This window comes from Habropoda laboriosa, unplaced genomic scaffold (assembly GCF_001263275.1).
Source record: "Habropoda laboriosa isolate 0110345459 unplaced genomic scaffold, ASM126327v1 scaffold9, whole genome shotgun sequence".
In the NCBI taxonomy this organism is placed as follows: Eukaryota; Metazoa; Arthropoda; class Insecta; order Hymenoptera; family Apidae; genus Habropoda; species Habropoda laboriosa.
In genome coordinates this window covers 685,180-702,873 of record NW_017100191.1, presented here as the reverse complement: position 1 = coordinate 702,873, position 17,694 = coordinate 685,180, and the positions used below count along the sequence as shown (strand labels likewise).

The 17,694-nt window shown below is 39.0% G+C and overlaps 1 protein-coding gene across 1 annotated transcript; it reads left to right on the top strand.

Annotated features, from left to right (window-relative positions):
* The first annotated feature begins 9,573 nt into the window (after positions 1 to 9,573).
* LOC108580224 (cyclin-dependent kinase inhibitor 1C-like) lies at positions 9,574 to 11,257 on the top strand. Its single transcript, XM_017943934.1, has 4 exons — positions 9,574 to 9,585; positions 9,807 to 10,040; positions 10,343 to 10,504; positions 11,021 to 11,257. The coding sequence occupies exons 1-4, from the start codon at positions 9,574 to 9,576 to the stop codon at positions 11,156 to 11,158; spliced, it is 546 nt and encodes a 181-aa protein (XP_017799423.1). The 3' UTR covers positions 11,159 to 11,257.
* The last annotated feature ends 6,437 nt before the right edge of the window (positions 11,258 to 17,694 follow it).

Sequence of the window (17,694 nt, the reverse complement as noted above, 5' to 3'; positions counted from 1 at the left end):
CGGGTAGGCCAAGGGGTTAATGATATTTATATGATGTGCCAATTTTACCCCGGTTACAGGGTGACAGTGGCAGTTAATTAACATGTATTACAAAAGGGAAAGGACAAAAATTGTAGTGCAATCACGAAAGATGCAACGTTATAATAAGATACTTAGAGCAAATGTTAATTTTTATATTATACAACAGAATGTTACAAAAACATGCCAATGTTCCCCCAGTTTAAGGTAGATGATATGTTTCGAATGAAGATAACATTTCTGGACAGATAATGACAATGTTGAAAACCTTATAAACGAGTAAAGCACCAAACATCACAAAATGTCAGTTAGGGTTAGATATTGTGAAAAACGTATTAATTGTAAAGTGCAATGTTAATATAACATGTGATCAGTTTTACGAAGAAATTTTAAATAAAGAAGAATTATTGAAGGCGATTTCTTCTTCAAATAAATATGTGTAATTTTAAGTAATAAAAATATAGAGATTCTGATTTGTTTATTTGTTCTAAATCAATTACAGTGTAATTTTATTTCGTTACAGTTAACAAATATATCCTTCTTTTTTTTCGATAAAGGTATCCTGAATTTGCATTCAGAAAATCTGATCAGTTTAGGGATACAAATAGCAACTCACGCGATAGGCTGCTAAACGGAGGAATCTGTGTTGAACGCTTTGCAACATGTTAATGTACTTTTTCTAACATAAATTACACATTACCGAGCCAAACTGTAAATCAATCGTACACTATTATCAATCGAAGCTTAAATAATTCTCTCTAATTGAGAATTTTTTTTTAATTTATCTCAATGCAACTCGTTTAGTCGATGATGAATACGTTAATTATACAGTCATACGTTACGCGCGCCAGTTTCGAACCCTATCACCACCTACCATCAGCGAATCCACGGACGTATCCATGTTTGTCCAAGGGAGTCGAATGAAAACATCGTTAGAAACGGCTGGCTGCGGTTGCACAAGCGACACCTTATTTGAGTATCGAGCGAGATATGTCGATGTTCATGTGCAGATTTTCTCGCAGTCTTACGAAACTTCAGCCGAGGAACACGATGAAAAAGAAATTATTAGCTTGACTGTTATATTATAGATATACCTACGCGAGTTCGAAACGTGTCACACGTGTCCCTGTATTCGCAGACTTCCGTGTCCTGTTCAAACGTATATACCGGGTGTCCGAATTTTTTTCCGATCAAACTTCGTCAGCGTGTTTTATGGGTGTACGTAAGAGAAAAATGTTATGTGAACATAGGTCGTTTGAAGCTTCCTTAACAAGTTATTACAAAAATATGAAATACGAAAGGAATGGTGACGAACTTGCGGTTACTAATGGCACAAGTTACTTTCAACACCTTCAACGACCACAGATCGTGTAAACACAACTCCCATGAACGGACTAGATGTACATATCGCTGATTTATTCCTGTTTTGTATCATAACCGGTATTTCGTATTATTGCCATAACTTTCTAGCGAAGCTTCAAACGACCTACGTTTATATAACATTTTCTTCTTACGTTCACCCATAGAACATACTGACAAAGTTTGATCGGAAAAAAATTGGGACACCCGGTATGCATACATGTATAAAGTAACGCACAAGTGTATAGAAAATTGAAACTCAGTTTCGAGAAATGGACGAAAAGTCGAGATATCAAACAATCGTGGAGAAGGTTTGAAATTGATCGAAAGATTGAAACTCAGTTTCGAGAAACGAATAAACAGCCCGGAAATGAAACAATCGAGGAAACGTTTGCACGATGATGTAATTACCGCGCTAATCACGTGATAATTGAATTTCGTACTTCGTGCTTGCAGATAAATCTTCACCTTTCCGATTTAATCGAGGTTCGATCTGGGACTGGAACGGGGCAGATCATTAGGCCGTTTAATGATTTTAATCTCGACACGGCGGGATAACCGTACAACCGTGACTGATCTACTTGCATATCCCGTGTCGCTTTGCATACTAGTAGTAATTAGGTTCCATTGGACGGGAAGCTCACAAATGAAAAGGAGCCACCTTATCTCGTGAACTCTACTATTTACCTACTGGCGAGGCTCGTTTTTCAGTATCCGCTATCTGAACTGAACGCAGGAATCTACTGGGTGGCTGTTGAGAAATGTAAAACTTTCGATCAGGCATGGAATCTTTTTGCTTTCGAAGCTCGTTCAAAGATAGGATAATAAAAAGAGTAATCTTAACGACCCTCGTTTAACGCTGGAACGTACGTAAGCGTGAGTTTTACGAGGTCGTTACTCCTAGAGAGTTGTGTAGAGGAGCTAATAAAATGCTGAGAACGGAAAGATCGCCGTGTATGCTCGGATATGGGTTAATCGGTCGGACGTCGTCTACCAAATCGTAAAAATCGTACGGCTCGGAGATAATAGAGATCAGGAAATCGTGCACGCTGCTTCTTTTGCAATCACAGCTGCTCAGAGAGTTAATCATACTGATTGCGTGATGATTACTCGCGGTACATCTATCATTTTCTTCACAGAGCCTGTGTGCTGGTAGTGTTTGCGCAACGTTCGATACATGATTTACTCGTACTCCTGTGTCTGAGTAATGTGTTCTGAACTTCATCTGGAATCCATATCGATCGCCTAAAATAGAATACACTTTTTACTTTCCCAATCTAGCATGCTGAAAGGGTGATGGAATTTCTGTGCGTAGTTAATCTGAAGCAAGAGTTGCGTGAACAGAGAATTCTTGAGCTAGAGCGATAGAGGTGCGAAGGAAGAGTGTTTGAAACCGAGTATACTTCAAGAATATCGTGTGAACGGAGAATACATTTGGGTGGAAAATTCAACGTGGAAAACAGTGATTTTAAGAGACAATAGCCTAGACTATTTTCTATTAAATACTTCTTATTTTAAATTAAACACCTGCCCGGTCTCGATCACGAAAATCACCGAGCCCTGCAATATACCGGGTGTCCCAAATTTTTCCCGATCAAACTTTGTCAGCGTGTTCTATGGGTATAAATTAGAGAAAAAAGTGATATAAACATAGGTCGTTTGAAGCTTTATCAAAAAGTTATAACAATAATACGAAATACGAAGGGAACGATAATGGAGATGTGCGGTTAGTACGATAAAAATGTTGATAAAAGTGTTGAATGTAATTTCCTCCGGTGCCATTTTTCTCTTGGATCATAGTAGCCGCAAGCTCGTTACCATTCCCTTCGTATTTCCTATTTTAGTTGTAACTTTTTAAGGAAGCCTCAAACGACTTATGTCTATATAACATTTTTCTCTTACTTACGCCCATAGAGTATACTGACAAAGTTTTATCAGAAAAAAAACTGGGACACCCTGTATATTACCGATAACAAAGGACTTGAAAATACTAGTTATTGGAGCAGCATTACGTACAACGTATAATGAACAGTCTAGTTTCACAAATTACCAATTTAGAGATTCAAGGATTGCTTAATTATTCGTAAAATTGTACGCACTCGAAAGACGATAGGCAGGCTACGCTTGAGGAAAAAGGAAACACCGATTTAATCGAATTAACATTGATCTTGATGAGGGATAGATATTCAGTCCATAGCGTTTATCGTCTTTTTCCATCGGCTGGCTCGTGTCCGGCGGCGAGTTGAGATCGTGTAATCTAGCAATACGGGAATTACCAGCGGCTCGAAACGCCCGCGGCGCCTCTTCGTGGCTTGTATAACTAATCTTCATGGTCTGTGACCTACCGCAAGAAGGTCTCTGTCATGGTCGATTTGAATTAGCGGCTGCCGCGATCGCAGTTAGCCTTGCTATTGTTCCGTGCCAACGCTGGTGACCCTCCCTCGATCAGTGTCTAGCCAATGAAGCCGTCAACAGGTTCTAACGTTGGTACTTACTTAACTTACAACTGAGGCTATCGACGTCTGATAAAAGTCGCGTGCCGATCGGCTTGATCGATCGGCGGGCAGGCCTCGAACGCTCGTGCTATATTATTTCTGACGTTTCGCGTAGATCAGTATGCGTAACGTGGGTCTCCGAATGCAAATTACTCAAATGACGCGTTTATAGGACTGATACCTAGTACAGAGGCCTACACTTTCCGAAAATTTCCAACGATTTTCTTTTTCAAACCTGAGGAATGTGTTATCGTTTTCTGCATCTTGCTCAACGAATTGCGTCGGTTAAAAGTCAATAAAATCATCGTTCCATGAATAACGACCTATGGTATCTGCTTTATAGCAAATTCTAATTGCTCCCAGGATCGTTAAATCTGTGACGTAACCCCGCGTGTGTATGACTAACGTTAAGGATCCGTTTCGCGCCCTAACCTATAAATACGTGGTCCGAATGTGTTTCGACTGCCTCTATTCAAATGGGTGTGTACAAAGCGGCAGCGTTAGGATTTCTCACGTATCGCGTATCACGTACCGTACCGTGCCGGTACACGATTAGGTCAACGCGTTATCTGTCGCATGTCTGCCGTTTCACTCGCACAGTATTTCATTTATCGATGAAAAAATCACCGACCGCGCTCCGTTGCTTCGATCTTTTGTAGGCACTTCTGTCCAAAAATTTAGCAAAGACAAGATAAAATCACCGGTGTCCAGTTGTACCGGTTCCGTGAAAGGAAGCCTAGACGTATAATACAAGCGGGTGGTTCCACTGTGGAGAAAAAAAGACATCGAATTGACGAAACAATTACCGAGGTGTTAGTCATAGGCTTGATGGATATTTTTCACTTTCGCTGGTTCTAGCAGGTTGGAACCAGTTCCTTCGAATTTCTAAGTTCACGTCTGACACAACAGAGTAACGATACTCTTGGAGAATCCTTTGACAGAAGAAAGAGATCCTAACGCTGCCAGCGGCTTCGTAAGAGAGCATTTGGAGAAATTCTTCGACGGAAGATGTAAGAGAGTAACGAGAATTATTATTTAGCATCCTGGAGACATTCGAGCACGATAAACGAGCGAGAAGCCCTGATCCAGCTTACCTCACATGTTACTCCGTCTTACGTAAGGCGGATCTTGATAGCAACAGCGGCACAGTTACCGTTTTCACCGAGCATACCAGCGGCAGAAAGTGAGAGCTGCAAAAGGATCAACAGGAATTCATCCTTTTATTCTCTCGCCTGCCTGTCGCCTTTGCCCATATCTTATCCTGACAACGTTCATTTTTCCCGTTCTATTATGTCTCTCTCTCGTACGGTAAACGATTGTTTTACGCAAACTAAGACTATAGTTCGAAGGGTGAAATGACTCGGCTGCGATTAGTAATACCGATCCAACAGAGATCGAAGGCGCAAATCGATCCGTAGCTCGTTTAATATCCCGGCTCTGGGATCCTTGAACGGTATCATACGAAAGGTGCAACACGCGAACGAAGGAAGGAAAAAATTGTTTTCTTGACACCGGTATAATCACCAAGATCGTTAATGTTATACCAATTACAAAACAGGTTGAACGATTTACAGGGAATTGCGGTATGCACGGAACGACACGAAGGAAACCGGAGACTGGGCTGCTCTGTGTAATTAAACAACCGTGTGTATTTCGTGGAATACGAATTAGCAGGGATTACGGGTGACAGTAAAAGTACGAACACTTTCGTGCCAGTTAGACATGGGAACTGGGTGTCGTGCATATCGAGTAATGAAAATCGAGTTACGTTTGAGAAAACGATTTTCGGGAAGAATGATAAAGGTGAAGAATTAATTGATTAATGGAGGATGATAATACAGGCATTATCTATAGGTAACACGTCATACAAAATGCACAGTTTGCACATTTAAAGGGTTAGAACAGCCCTGAGTCTTGAAAATGGTACCTAACTTTGGCATTTTTTTGAAAGAAAATAATTGACTGGATCGAAGAATTTTTTAGAAAGGCCTTATTATATCACCCTTGAACAATGTAAAAGTATTTTTTCCATTTCATTTCTTTACAAAATGGCGACACTACAGCCGCATAGCCGTATTGTTTTCTTCTGCCGCACGGTTTCACTTGGAACAAAATCATCTACGTGACAATTACTAAAGACGTATGTAGGATTTAAAAAAAACTATTGAGTTTTGTAGAAATTGTGAACATATGAAGAAAGAATCGTATTTTTCCCTAAAATTTTACTATAAAAATGTGAATTGCGTTAAACGATATGTTGCCAAAAAATTCGACGTACTTCTTGAAATTATTAAACAGAGAATATTCTGCGAAAGTTTCGATTGAATCGGATGAAAATTGTAGAAGTTATAGACTAATATAGATGTACTAATTGACGAAATTTCTGGTTAAAACTATCTGAATTATGTTTCTAAAAGTATAAACATCAATTTAATCAAAAAATAATCGATTTTCTCTAACCCCAGAGGTGCACAAATATTATGTAAAACTGATAAAAATATAGATACTAAGAATGTAAACAAAAATGCTACGAATAGAAAATAGTGTGCGATGCTTCGATAAAACCGTGGTAACGAACGTGTTAATAGTGAAAATGACTTGTTCAAACCTAAAATAAAATATACATGCAAAAAAATAAAGGACTTGCAGCTTCTAAGTAGGGACTTGCGGCCGTAACTTTAAAGCTACACGCTGCATTTGACAGATAGGGGACCTCGTTCCACTCCGTTGGACCAACGATACGATCTTTTCTAAATGAAATCACATAGAAGTTGGAGGCACGGCTCTCGCGAAAAGTTGATACGTCTGACGTCAACGAAACGTGTACGATATTGAAATCGCAAACTCGTTTTCACAGATCGATTGGTGAACCACCGGTTTGCTTGTACACTGTCGAAATGTTGCACACACATTGGTACAATGAACTAACGCGGAAAAGATAAAACCTCCACGCAAATTGTTGTACCATTGATCTCTACAGATAGATAATACAGTTTCAGGATATGTAATAGGTATCGATTTTGAATGTAACGTGTAATATCGTAGGCAAGCTCGGGGAGTTGGCGAGGGAAGGAATTCTCGGGCGTGAGTCATACCAGGAGAAACAGCTATGCGGAGAATTTTGTAATAAGGAACACGTCCTTATCGCGTAATGCGGATACGATTCTGAAGACTCGATCGGTCGATAAAATCGGCTACTGTAAAATTCTCGTTAAACAAATCAGACTATCGACGTGCGTACGTACACGTGAAGTAGTTGAAAATGGTAGCGAAACGATCGCAGTTGCGCAACCGAGAATTGCGAACGAATGTTACGAAAACCGGGAAAATTACGAAAATATTGAAATACAAAATGGAGATAAATACCTTATTTGTAAATTGCACGTGCGATTAAAAATTACGAAATATTCTGAAAATATTGTAATGTAAGTTTGTAAATTGTGAGAACGAAAGGCTAGAATTTCAAACCGCAAATGAATAGTCAATGGCTTCGCTTAGAGACGGTATCGCGTTACACAAGAAATGTCCTCAAGAAAGGAGGAAAAACCGCGGTATAATGGACACGATTATTTGTACATGCAGAAAGGAACGGCGCGGATTGACAAGTACGGGGCGGTAATCGATTCCGATTTGCGTTTCATTCACGTCAAAGAAAATCGCTTGTGAAACGGCGATCTGCGGTGCAAATCGGGGAGATCGCGAGTGATAATAAGCCGAGCCACCCGATTCGTTCTTAATCAACCAGGCAGGTGTTCGAAACTCCGTATTACGTCACGCTTTCTAAGCTTCGGGTCACTAATGACGAACTTTTATTTTCTTTTTTTTTCTTCCTCCGGCAGTTTTGAAATACACACCCGCGAGGTGTGAAAACGCCAACCGTGAAACAATGACGAGAGAGGCGAGTCAATTGCACTGTGATACGTGTCGACGATGAAATTCTCGTGTTTCGACAGTGGTCATTGGTACAGATCGGGTTAAATTAAACTGTCTGTTACGTGAACTGATACAAATTGTGTACCCTGATAACAGTTGATGTATGGAGGAACAGATAAATGATTACAGATAGGCGGTACTTACCTTCCACAGACGTAAATTGTTCGATACACCTATTTAAGATTAGTTAGAACTACTTGATGAACCGTGTCTATACCTTAACTAGAATTGTTACTGGACATATTTCGATGAAAAACAAAAATTGACTAAGACGGTGTAAGAAGTGTATGATCGATAATTGTTACGGGAAATTTGAAGTAAATATTATTGTAGAATATGTTACGTACAATTATTAATCCCTTGCTTTATGACAACGAGTCGAAATACGACAAACACAGTTACATTAATAACAAAAATTAATTTTAATTCTAACTTTCGTTTGAATTTATAAGATTAGCAAACGTAATTGATCTATGATACGTTAACTTCTCTTACCCAAGACAAGTATTAAAAACAGTAAACAGCTGACGCATAAATGCATAAGTCAGAGAAAAGAAATCACAAGTCAAGGGGTTAAGCTCGAATCAAGGCAAAGAATCACATTATCTAGCTGTTTATTTCTGCAAAACGATTTCACAATATTACTACTTCAGGTCGAATCAGTTTTTCCGGGTACATGGTTGCAAATTACACACTCTTATCGAGACTGGAAACTAAAATTTACAGTCGACATAAATATGCAAAATCTCGTAGGGAGGCTAGAAAATTCACTAAAGATTGGAAAACGAAATCAGGAAAAGTTTCTCCGCGCCTATCGACTCGAGAAAGATTTATGAATATAAAATTTCCCGGCTTTCCCGTTCCATTAAACTTGCCACTTGTTACTGTACTCTGTGCGCCAGTATTGCATAATTCCGCGGTGATTTCCTGCACGCACCTCCCCGACTTTGTGCAATTAATTACGTCGTTAATTACGGCCGGTCGATTAACTGGCAAGCTACTGCGTTCTCGCGATGGATCGTAATCTTTATTTTCAAACATTTTCTCGTTTCGCTATTTCGTCAAGTAGATATTGTACTTTCCTTTCTTTTTTTCTTTACCGACAGAGTCGTGTCCGAAAAATGGAACTACGAAACGAGAACACGTCAGTGGTCCTGATAGATTTCACTTTCTTGTTCGAAACTGCTCTTTTAGCAAAATTCATTCTTACCCGATACGATGGACGAGAAAAAGAAGAAGGAGATACTTCACCACGTGCCACGAATATTAGTCACAAATGAATTCTGATGCGAAAATGATCGTCACGATTTCGGAACAAGCGTCAAAGGGTGCAAGTAGCTCAGAGAAGTCTCACGATCGCGCGGTTCCCTCCGATCTAAATGCCGCAGACACCGAGTGCTCCTCGTTAGTGACGCGGAGCTCGGTCGAAATGTATTGCGCGCATATATGTATTATCTGCATAAAGTGCCTCCGCTCTATTTACTAGCCCCGACCGGCGCACGTTTACCGTGTTATACAACTTCTCGTTGCACATTATGTATTATAATGTGTAACGGCATGTGGCCGTATCGTGGGTAAATAGTATATATACGGTAGGTGTGGCGATAGCGCACCGAACAGCCATTGGCTTTCCATTGGCGGGGTGCACGCGCGAAATGAAAGTGAATTCCCTATATAAAGGGTGGTTTTCCTCCAATGCGACAGAACAAATTTAATTTACCAGTCAAGACACACTAGCCAAAAGTATTAGCCGATCGGTCGGGTCAACATGAGGGTCCTGGTACGTTTCCAAAGAGAATTCGTGTCTCTTCCTGTGATCGATAGGGCATCAAGTAGTGATTGTTTCTCCCTTTTTGTTTTTATTTTGGCTTTTCTTTTGGTGAACACTTTGGTGGAAACTTCAAGTTGTATCGAAACAGTCGCGATAGCCTTTCGTAGTGATAATTTCTACGATCATCCGATATGATCGTTAATTTTCATTTTTGAATTTTCACACTTAAGGTATGTTTAATGGTGATCTCCGCGGCGTTCGCCGCTGAAGAAAAGACGGTCCAGAAGCGTGGATTGCTCAACTTGGGCCTTGGTGGATGGGACGGTGGTTGGGATGGTGGCCTGCTCGGCTCTGAATTGGGACATGGCAAACTCGCGGTCGCCATTCAGGAAAGGCCCGTCGCTGTTCCAGTTCCAGTCCCGAAACCATACCCAGTCGCTGTCGACCGACCAGTTCCTGTTAAGGTAAAAACACAGTGCACTAGGTTTCCTTGTTCGTGATTTCAGCTGTTACAAAATTTTTACACACCTTTATCATACCGAGCTTCTAGAGATTCTATACGATTTTAGTCTACGGCATTCTTTTTTTTCCTTTAATTGTCATTTAAGGTCACATCGACATCTTGGTTATTGGCGACCATTGTTGGCTGTTATTCTATATTTCACAATAGAGATAATTTTCTTCTGTTTCAAATATTTCTTTAATATTGTTAGGTATTTTGGATGTGACATTTTTGTTTAATACTATGCTTGATGATTTTCTTCAGGTACCAGTCGCTGTTCCACATCCTGTCCCCGTTGCGGTTCCAGTGCCCAAACCCTATCCAGTAATCCAGACTCAGACCATCACGGTTCCAGTTGAAAAGCCGGTCCCAGTCACGGTTCCAGTTAAGGTGCCCGTGCCTGTGCCTGCACCATACCCCGTCCATGTGAGTTCAATTGATCGATTACCTCTTTATGACGTCATTCTGATCAGTCTTGAGCCTTCGGGCTCGAGAGATGCTTCGATGAGTGTCTTTTGAAAAATTTTGAAAAAATATTTAGAAAGAGTCTTTTACAAAATTGCTGGTATATTTAACAGATTTTTTTGGAAAATTGTTTTACTCGTTTACTGACCAATTTATTATTCTTGAGCCTTAAGGGCTCGAGATATGCTGCAATAAGTGTCATTTGAAAAAGTTTGAAAAAATAATTAGAAAGAATCCTCCACAAGGAAAATTGCTAGCCTATTTAACACATTCTTCTGGAAAATTCTTTTACTCGTTTACTGGTTAATTTGCGATTCTTGAGCCTTAAGAGCTCCAGATATGCCGCAATAAGTGTCATTTGAAAAAGTTTGACAAAATAATTAGAAAGAATCCTTCAGAAAATTGCTAGCCTATGTAACAGACTCTTTTGGAAAATTCTTTCACTCGTTTACTGATCAATTTCTTTATTATTCGCAGGTACCAGTCTCTCATCCAGTTCCAGTCCCAGTTCTGGTTTCCAAGCCAGTTGCAGTTCCAGTTCCACAGCCTGTCTTGGTTAAGGAACAAGTCCCCGTTCTCGTTAAGGGACTGGGCTATGGCCATGGCCACTACTAGATGAATTTTCCCCCAAGATCTGTCACCGCCCCCACGTCCCCACCTAACCACCCTGCAGCATCGCAAAAGACACCATGATGAGCGCATTACCAAAACACGTCCCCCTTCTACCGTAGTAACTACGAACCATGCAATAAATTTTATAAATGTTTTTTAAAGAAACGTGTGCCATCATTTTGCCCCTACCCAACTGTCTCTGTGAATTTTCGAAACTCCACGATTAACAAATTAATCACCTCGTTTATATGTATGATTTCATAGTAACACTTTCTAGATTATTACTCACCGGTCATTTTTGTCCGCCCACGTGCATAAGTATCATGTTACCTCATTAATTTTACATTCACGAAGGATTATTCAATTATGCTAGTCCATTCACTTTTTTTCAACTCCTCCTTTTTCATTTGCTTTTTCCACCGCGATGTGTACGATACGAACAATGTTCTCGATCCCATGGAAAGGAGTTCGCCATTTTCGCGAGTTATGAATTTAAATTCGAACGCGGCAAGGTTGTCGCAATCAAGCAGAAACGCTCGAGGAACCTTCGAGGGTAGCATTGAGGTGGCTGCTCGTGAAGGCCTCGAATGCTCGTAAAAATCGTCGGTCTGCTTTTAATTTCGTGTTAAGGGACCCTTATATATTCCGAATATTCGTAGCTGCGGCGATAATTGCGAGGCTGTGGCGATTTTTTTCGCGGTGGAATTAATTCCACTCTTCGACGCGTTTTCTTCGCTGCCGCTCTAAATTCGCGACATAGAAACAACGATAAACGTAGAATAGAAAGACAGTGGGAATCCCACAGATCAACGTGAAATATTTTCTTTGCCGCAGAGAAAATTTCGTACCTTAGTGTGAGAACAAATAGGCGAATTTCGCGAATATTTAGCGTGTATTAACCCTTTGCGGCCCAAATAGTCCAGCTAGTCCGCACTCATTTGGGCACTCTCGGGCAATACCACGTAGTTCCCTTTATTTCAATATTTCAGCGTAATATTAGTTGTAAAACACTAAGTTTCAGAATAATATTAATGCATAAAAAATGGTTTATTATCATTTCTAATTTACAATTTATCATTATGTGGTATGTGAAGGTAAAAATTCTTACGTCGAGTCCGACTCGACATAGAACTGCAAAGGATTAAGGGTGTATTCTCATTTGGAGGAGTCAAAAAATCGATTTCTCTTTATTGCACTTTCTCAAACTATAATACTTTGAAAATGTGTTGCTAACATTTTACGCCTGAAATCGACGAAATGACAAAGTTGCAGTGATTTCAAGAAAGTGATGCACCTCTAGAAACGCCAACAATAAATGTAGCAAAAATTTAAACGCGTTTTTCTCGAAACAGTGTTTTGCAAACTGACTGCCATGATTTCTCAATAATCAATTAACTAATCTCTCCGAAATTTCACATACGTATAAAGTAGATATCCCTTTATCGTCCGTACTAGAACTACGCTACCGGCCAAATGTTTGAAATCACTATGCATTGCAAGTTGCACCAAAATTCTTAAAAGAAAAGTTAGCATTTATAATAATTCTTTAACGAATTTTTTATCATTCAAATCAATTGATACGAGGTAAAGTCCTATTGATATCCACAACGTCAATTTCAAATCAATAAAGAATTAGTAGCGGATTCAATACTGACGTAAATTGGCAGGTGTCTAGGCGTGAGCAATTTAACAATTTGTAGTGTGAAAGAGAGTCTTTCGTGTATGCTCACTTCAAACGTCAACGTTAATGACGATTGAATATTTGTTGAAATTGGATACTGGAAGGTGGTGAAAGAATGATGTCACGAGTATACATAACACTTAAACTTTAAATTTATTCTACAACTGTTGAATTAAAAAAACGCGTTAGACTGGTGATAATTTCTGTGTTGAATAGCTGATAGTTTTTTAGAATCTCGTCTTCCTTTGAAGGAATTCGTGCTTAAATAATAAATGCGGACATGGGAAATGGGAATAACGATGTTTGATTGGTGGTTTTAATTTGGTAGGGGAAGCCGCCGTGACCCTCAGGTACTGCAAGTACCTTCGAGTGGCATGTGTCGGATTTTCCCCATGCCTTAACCGTAGCAGGTAATATTTTATTAGTTGCCCTGACTCGGCCAAGGTAAATGAAAATTAACACGGCCGAGGTAAAATTCTTAATCCTACTACAAAAGGGGCAATCGTCGCTATACATTCAAAGAAGGTGAAATATGCACAATGGTTTTTACTTATAATTAGTTTTACGCCTTAACAGCAGGTGATTCCAAATTTTTGGCCGGTAGTGTATGTCAATATCTGCAATAGTTTCTTTGTTTTTATTACTTGAAAAAGTTCAAACTTTTACGATAAAAACGATATTTTCACTTCACACTGTTGTCATTCTGTCAAAATACATTATTCTAATAAAGACGATAACAACAGTCGTGTAGTTTAAGATTATCTTTGTCGTGGCACGTTGAATCGTGGCAGCCATTCAGAACGGCACACAGCGGGAAATATGTGATAACTGGACTGCGGATTTTTATGCAAATTCATATTTCCGTGAATATAATTTAAAAAATAGAAGTTACATAGGCAACTGTTTTATTCACTAAATATTATAACGAGTGCTATATTTTGGGATTATTCGTATATTTTTGCTTATTACCTGCATTCTGTGTATTTTCGTGTCTTGAAATTTTCCACAAATGCATAAAAATCCGCAGTCTAGTGATAACTTAAACAATAATTAAAATGGTTACCTAAAAATTGCACTATTTTCCTGAAACACGACCAAACATGTATGAAAAATTTCAAGTCTCTTGGTTTACAATTGTCCAATAATATCTTATTCGAAAAATCGCCTGAAAATCACGCCTTCAAGTAGGAATACCAGCTTAACGAAAAATTTCTACGGTATTAATAACACGTGAATGAAAACGTTTCGACACTTCCTCGCTGCGACAAGCCATTACTATATATCTGCACGGGCTATCTGATTCGCCATTGTGCATAGAAAATTATCCACGAGCCGCGACGTTCTCAACGTGAACCTTGACTGCGATTTCGCGCGATCTGAGAACCTCCCCGGTCCTAATTTTCAGGATATCTCACGAGGTTCGCGGAATATGCGGGTCACACGATGAACTTTCCTCCGAGTTTCCATTTGTCCGAGTCTATATATAGAAGGCTTTTTGTGTTATCGAACAAAAGACTGTGGAGAATTTTCCAGGAAAGCGATTTGCCAACGAAACGCCATAATGGAATTAATTCTTATCTGTATACGGCAGATCTTTTTTTTAAATAATTGCTAGCTACGTTTTGTGGCGTAGAACTCGTGAAATATCGGGTTGTCCGGAAGATTCGAGGCGATTCTTGAGTAAACAAGTAAAGTTCGTACATCTGAGCAATAATTCCTTTATTTTATAAAACATGTACCGTCGTCCTTTACTGTTTTATTTTATTTTAGTTTTTGAAGATGGAAATTTCCGTCTGCGTGTTTTGCAAACCATTTACCAACAACATTTTGCGATAGGCTGTCTACTTACTGTTTCAGTGACACTTTTCCTTGTTTGGCAAAAGAGAAATGTTAACCTACTCTATTTTCTTCCATCTTCGAAACAGTGCAACTCCCAGAAGAAACTAGTGGATTGCAGAAAATAGAGTTTTAAGAGACAGACGAAGAAATGGTACGAAAGAATACACGCGAATTTCATATATTCTCATCGAGTTTTATTTAGTCTAACGTGCCGAATCGCTGCTTATTGAAAATCCCCACGAATCTGTTAGATTTATCAGTCAGTTAGATATAACAAAAATTAATCTAAGGCCTTACTAGGAAGTATATATTACTTTTGTGTACGTTCGGAGAAATCCGTTTAGCCTTACCACCTCTGTTTAGTAAAGATCTAAATGTTTATGATACGTGACAAAAGGCCCTTCGGTCCCAAGCGGGGTCGTAGACAATATTAGGGCGTTGCGTAGGGGCATTCTCAGTCCGTAGACAGTGCTCTTACCATCAAGTAGAAAAGCGAACCTCCCTTGTGTCTAATAAAAAGTTTATAGTTTAAAATAAGGATTATTAATTATTTAACAACCAATAACTCCCATAATCCAATAATGGTTTGTTAAGATACTTGTAAAGAATATGAAATAGTATTAAAAGTATTGAAATTAAGTGTTTTGCGATACAAAGGTGGCACGTTTAAAAAGAAACGTTTCAGGATCTATAGACTTTTATATCGACAAATCTTGTACGGTCTTCCCAAGGATTGACTATAATAGTTTCGTTATTCCGAATATATGAAAATTAGTAGTCTTTGAATTGCAAAATTCTTTGAATGCTGCTTTTACAGTGTCTTCATTTCGGAATAATTTATTTGTGTTTAAAGAAATAGCAGTCTGTTGGGGGGAAGGTCGAGTGAATTAGGGGATGATGTGGCAAAATTTCATATTCTTCACCGTGGATTGTTTTCAATAATTTTTCTTAAGACGTTATCATCGATGGCCCTTCCTCTTGGCTCATTTCCAATGAAAAGTCTCCAATCTTGTATTTTTCACACTTACACTACCGGCCAAAAGTTTGGAATCACCGAGCATTGCAATTTACACAAAAATTTCCAGAAAATAGTCAGCGACTTTGAGAATTTTTTATCCTTCGAATCAATTGATACGAGATAAATTGATAAACGTAGAATTGAGATAAACTTCAAATCTATAAAAAAAATTAGCAGCATTGATGAAAAGTGGGAGGTGATTCCAAACTTTTGGCCGGTATTGTACCTTGAAGTATCCTAACATTTATATAACCCTCTTCAAATGCTAAATCTATATTTTCAGCAGTTTTTCCAAGTTTTAAATTATATTCTCCCATAATCCAATAGAATCTTCTATACAACCTAATATTTTAGTTAGTATCTTGTTTCACATATTTCACCTCGACCTACCTCCACCATTTGAATTCCAGGTCGCTGAATGACATAATTGCGCCGAAAAATTGGTCCTTGAGCGAAATTTCCTTATTGCGATCGACGTTTAAAAGTTTCCTTCAAGGAGATTTAAAGCCTTTTCGTGTTAAGGCTCTTTCACACAATTGCAATTCTTTTGCTCTTTATTCCTTCTGGAAGACTACCCTTTCCAAATACTTTAATAACATTACTCCGAATGAAAATATTAAGAGACAAAATTGAAATTTCCTTATTGTACTCGACGTACTTAAAACCTTCTACTAAAGAGATTTAAAGCCTCTTCGTATTAAGGCTTGACTGCAATTTCCTTTGCTGTGTTCAAAAATATTTCAGCAACGTTCTTCTAAACGAAAATATTAAAAGACTCGCGTAGAAACTGCTTATTATCAAATCGTACGAAGACCCTTCGTAAGGAAATCGCATTAAAACACAAATGCTTAGATTCTCATTGTATTTACAAACATCTCCCACGCTCCGCTCACTTCTGAAGAACGCATATAAATGATTATTAATTTTTAGAAAGTACCTCGCCTATGCGAACTGCTACATTCCGATCACGTTGCAAGATCTGCTAATTATCGTCATCCTTAATTGTCGACCTTGTTACGCGTCCACCACCGCGTGTCTGTAAATCCAACGAAATGAACGTGTAGTTAATAATCGAAAACGAAATTTCTTTCCAATCTGTCGACGATCCTAGACGAACTACGTCACGTCGGATACCATTGGCGGTTATTATGAAAGTTAGGCACCGAGATATATCGACGTCCAGCTAATAATTTGACGACGAAATCTGGCGAAATTCGCGAACGAAAGTTATTTCATTTTGTCACTTAAGAGGATTTACGATTGATTCCCAACTGATTAGTCAAGTGTTACACGAACTTTTACTCGAAGAGAGACACGTGTAAGCAGCACTCTGTTCCTTATCTCCTTTTTTTGTCCCCTCTTATCCTTAACATACACGCTGACCGAAGATTTATCTTTCTTCGAATGGACGGATTATTCAATCTCTCGAGAAACGTGCAACTCGTTACCTGACGCTCGACCGATTACACAATACTATTCTAATGTAACACGCGAAACATAAACGCCAAATCTCAAGTGACACCGTAATTATATAAGAAAGAGAAAAAAATGTACGAACGAAAGCACAGGCTGAAAACGGGTTTATTTAACGTGGTTTTACGTATCGCGGCGCTTGAATTTCAGGTCAAATTCCTTTCGACAGATTAACTTCGTTTATTTCGAGGGAGAAAATCAAGTTCACCTTGTGGAAGGGACTGTGGTCCACTGGTACAATTACTGAGAGGCCTGCCGCGCCTTCTGGACGCGCTTCGCGCGCTGGACGAATAGAGGCTTTCGGTGGAAATTGATTTTGACAAATTTTCGACAATTAATCACACTCCTCTGTTCACATCTATCTTCGGTGTAACTTCGAATATAATTTACAGCCGGATATTCGCGCCGTAAATCTATCTATGATTCACCTGTAGTCTCAAAATGCATCTTACGAATGAATCATTTTTTCATCGTCTGGCGAACTTAACAGCTCGCGCTCGATTATCTCGGGACGGTGATAATTTGCAT

Coding starts and splice junctions, on each gene's coding strand:
- LOC108580224 (XM_017943934.1), top strand. Junction 10,041..10,342: donor ACCGACCAGTTCCTGTTAAG/GTAAAAACACAG, acceptor GATTTTCTTCAG/GTACCAGTCGCTGTTCCACA. Junction 10,505..11,020: donor CTGCACCATACCCCGTCCAT/GTGAGTTCAATT, acceptor TATTATTCGCAG/GTACCAGTCTCTCATCCAGT.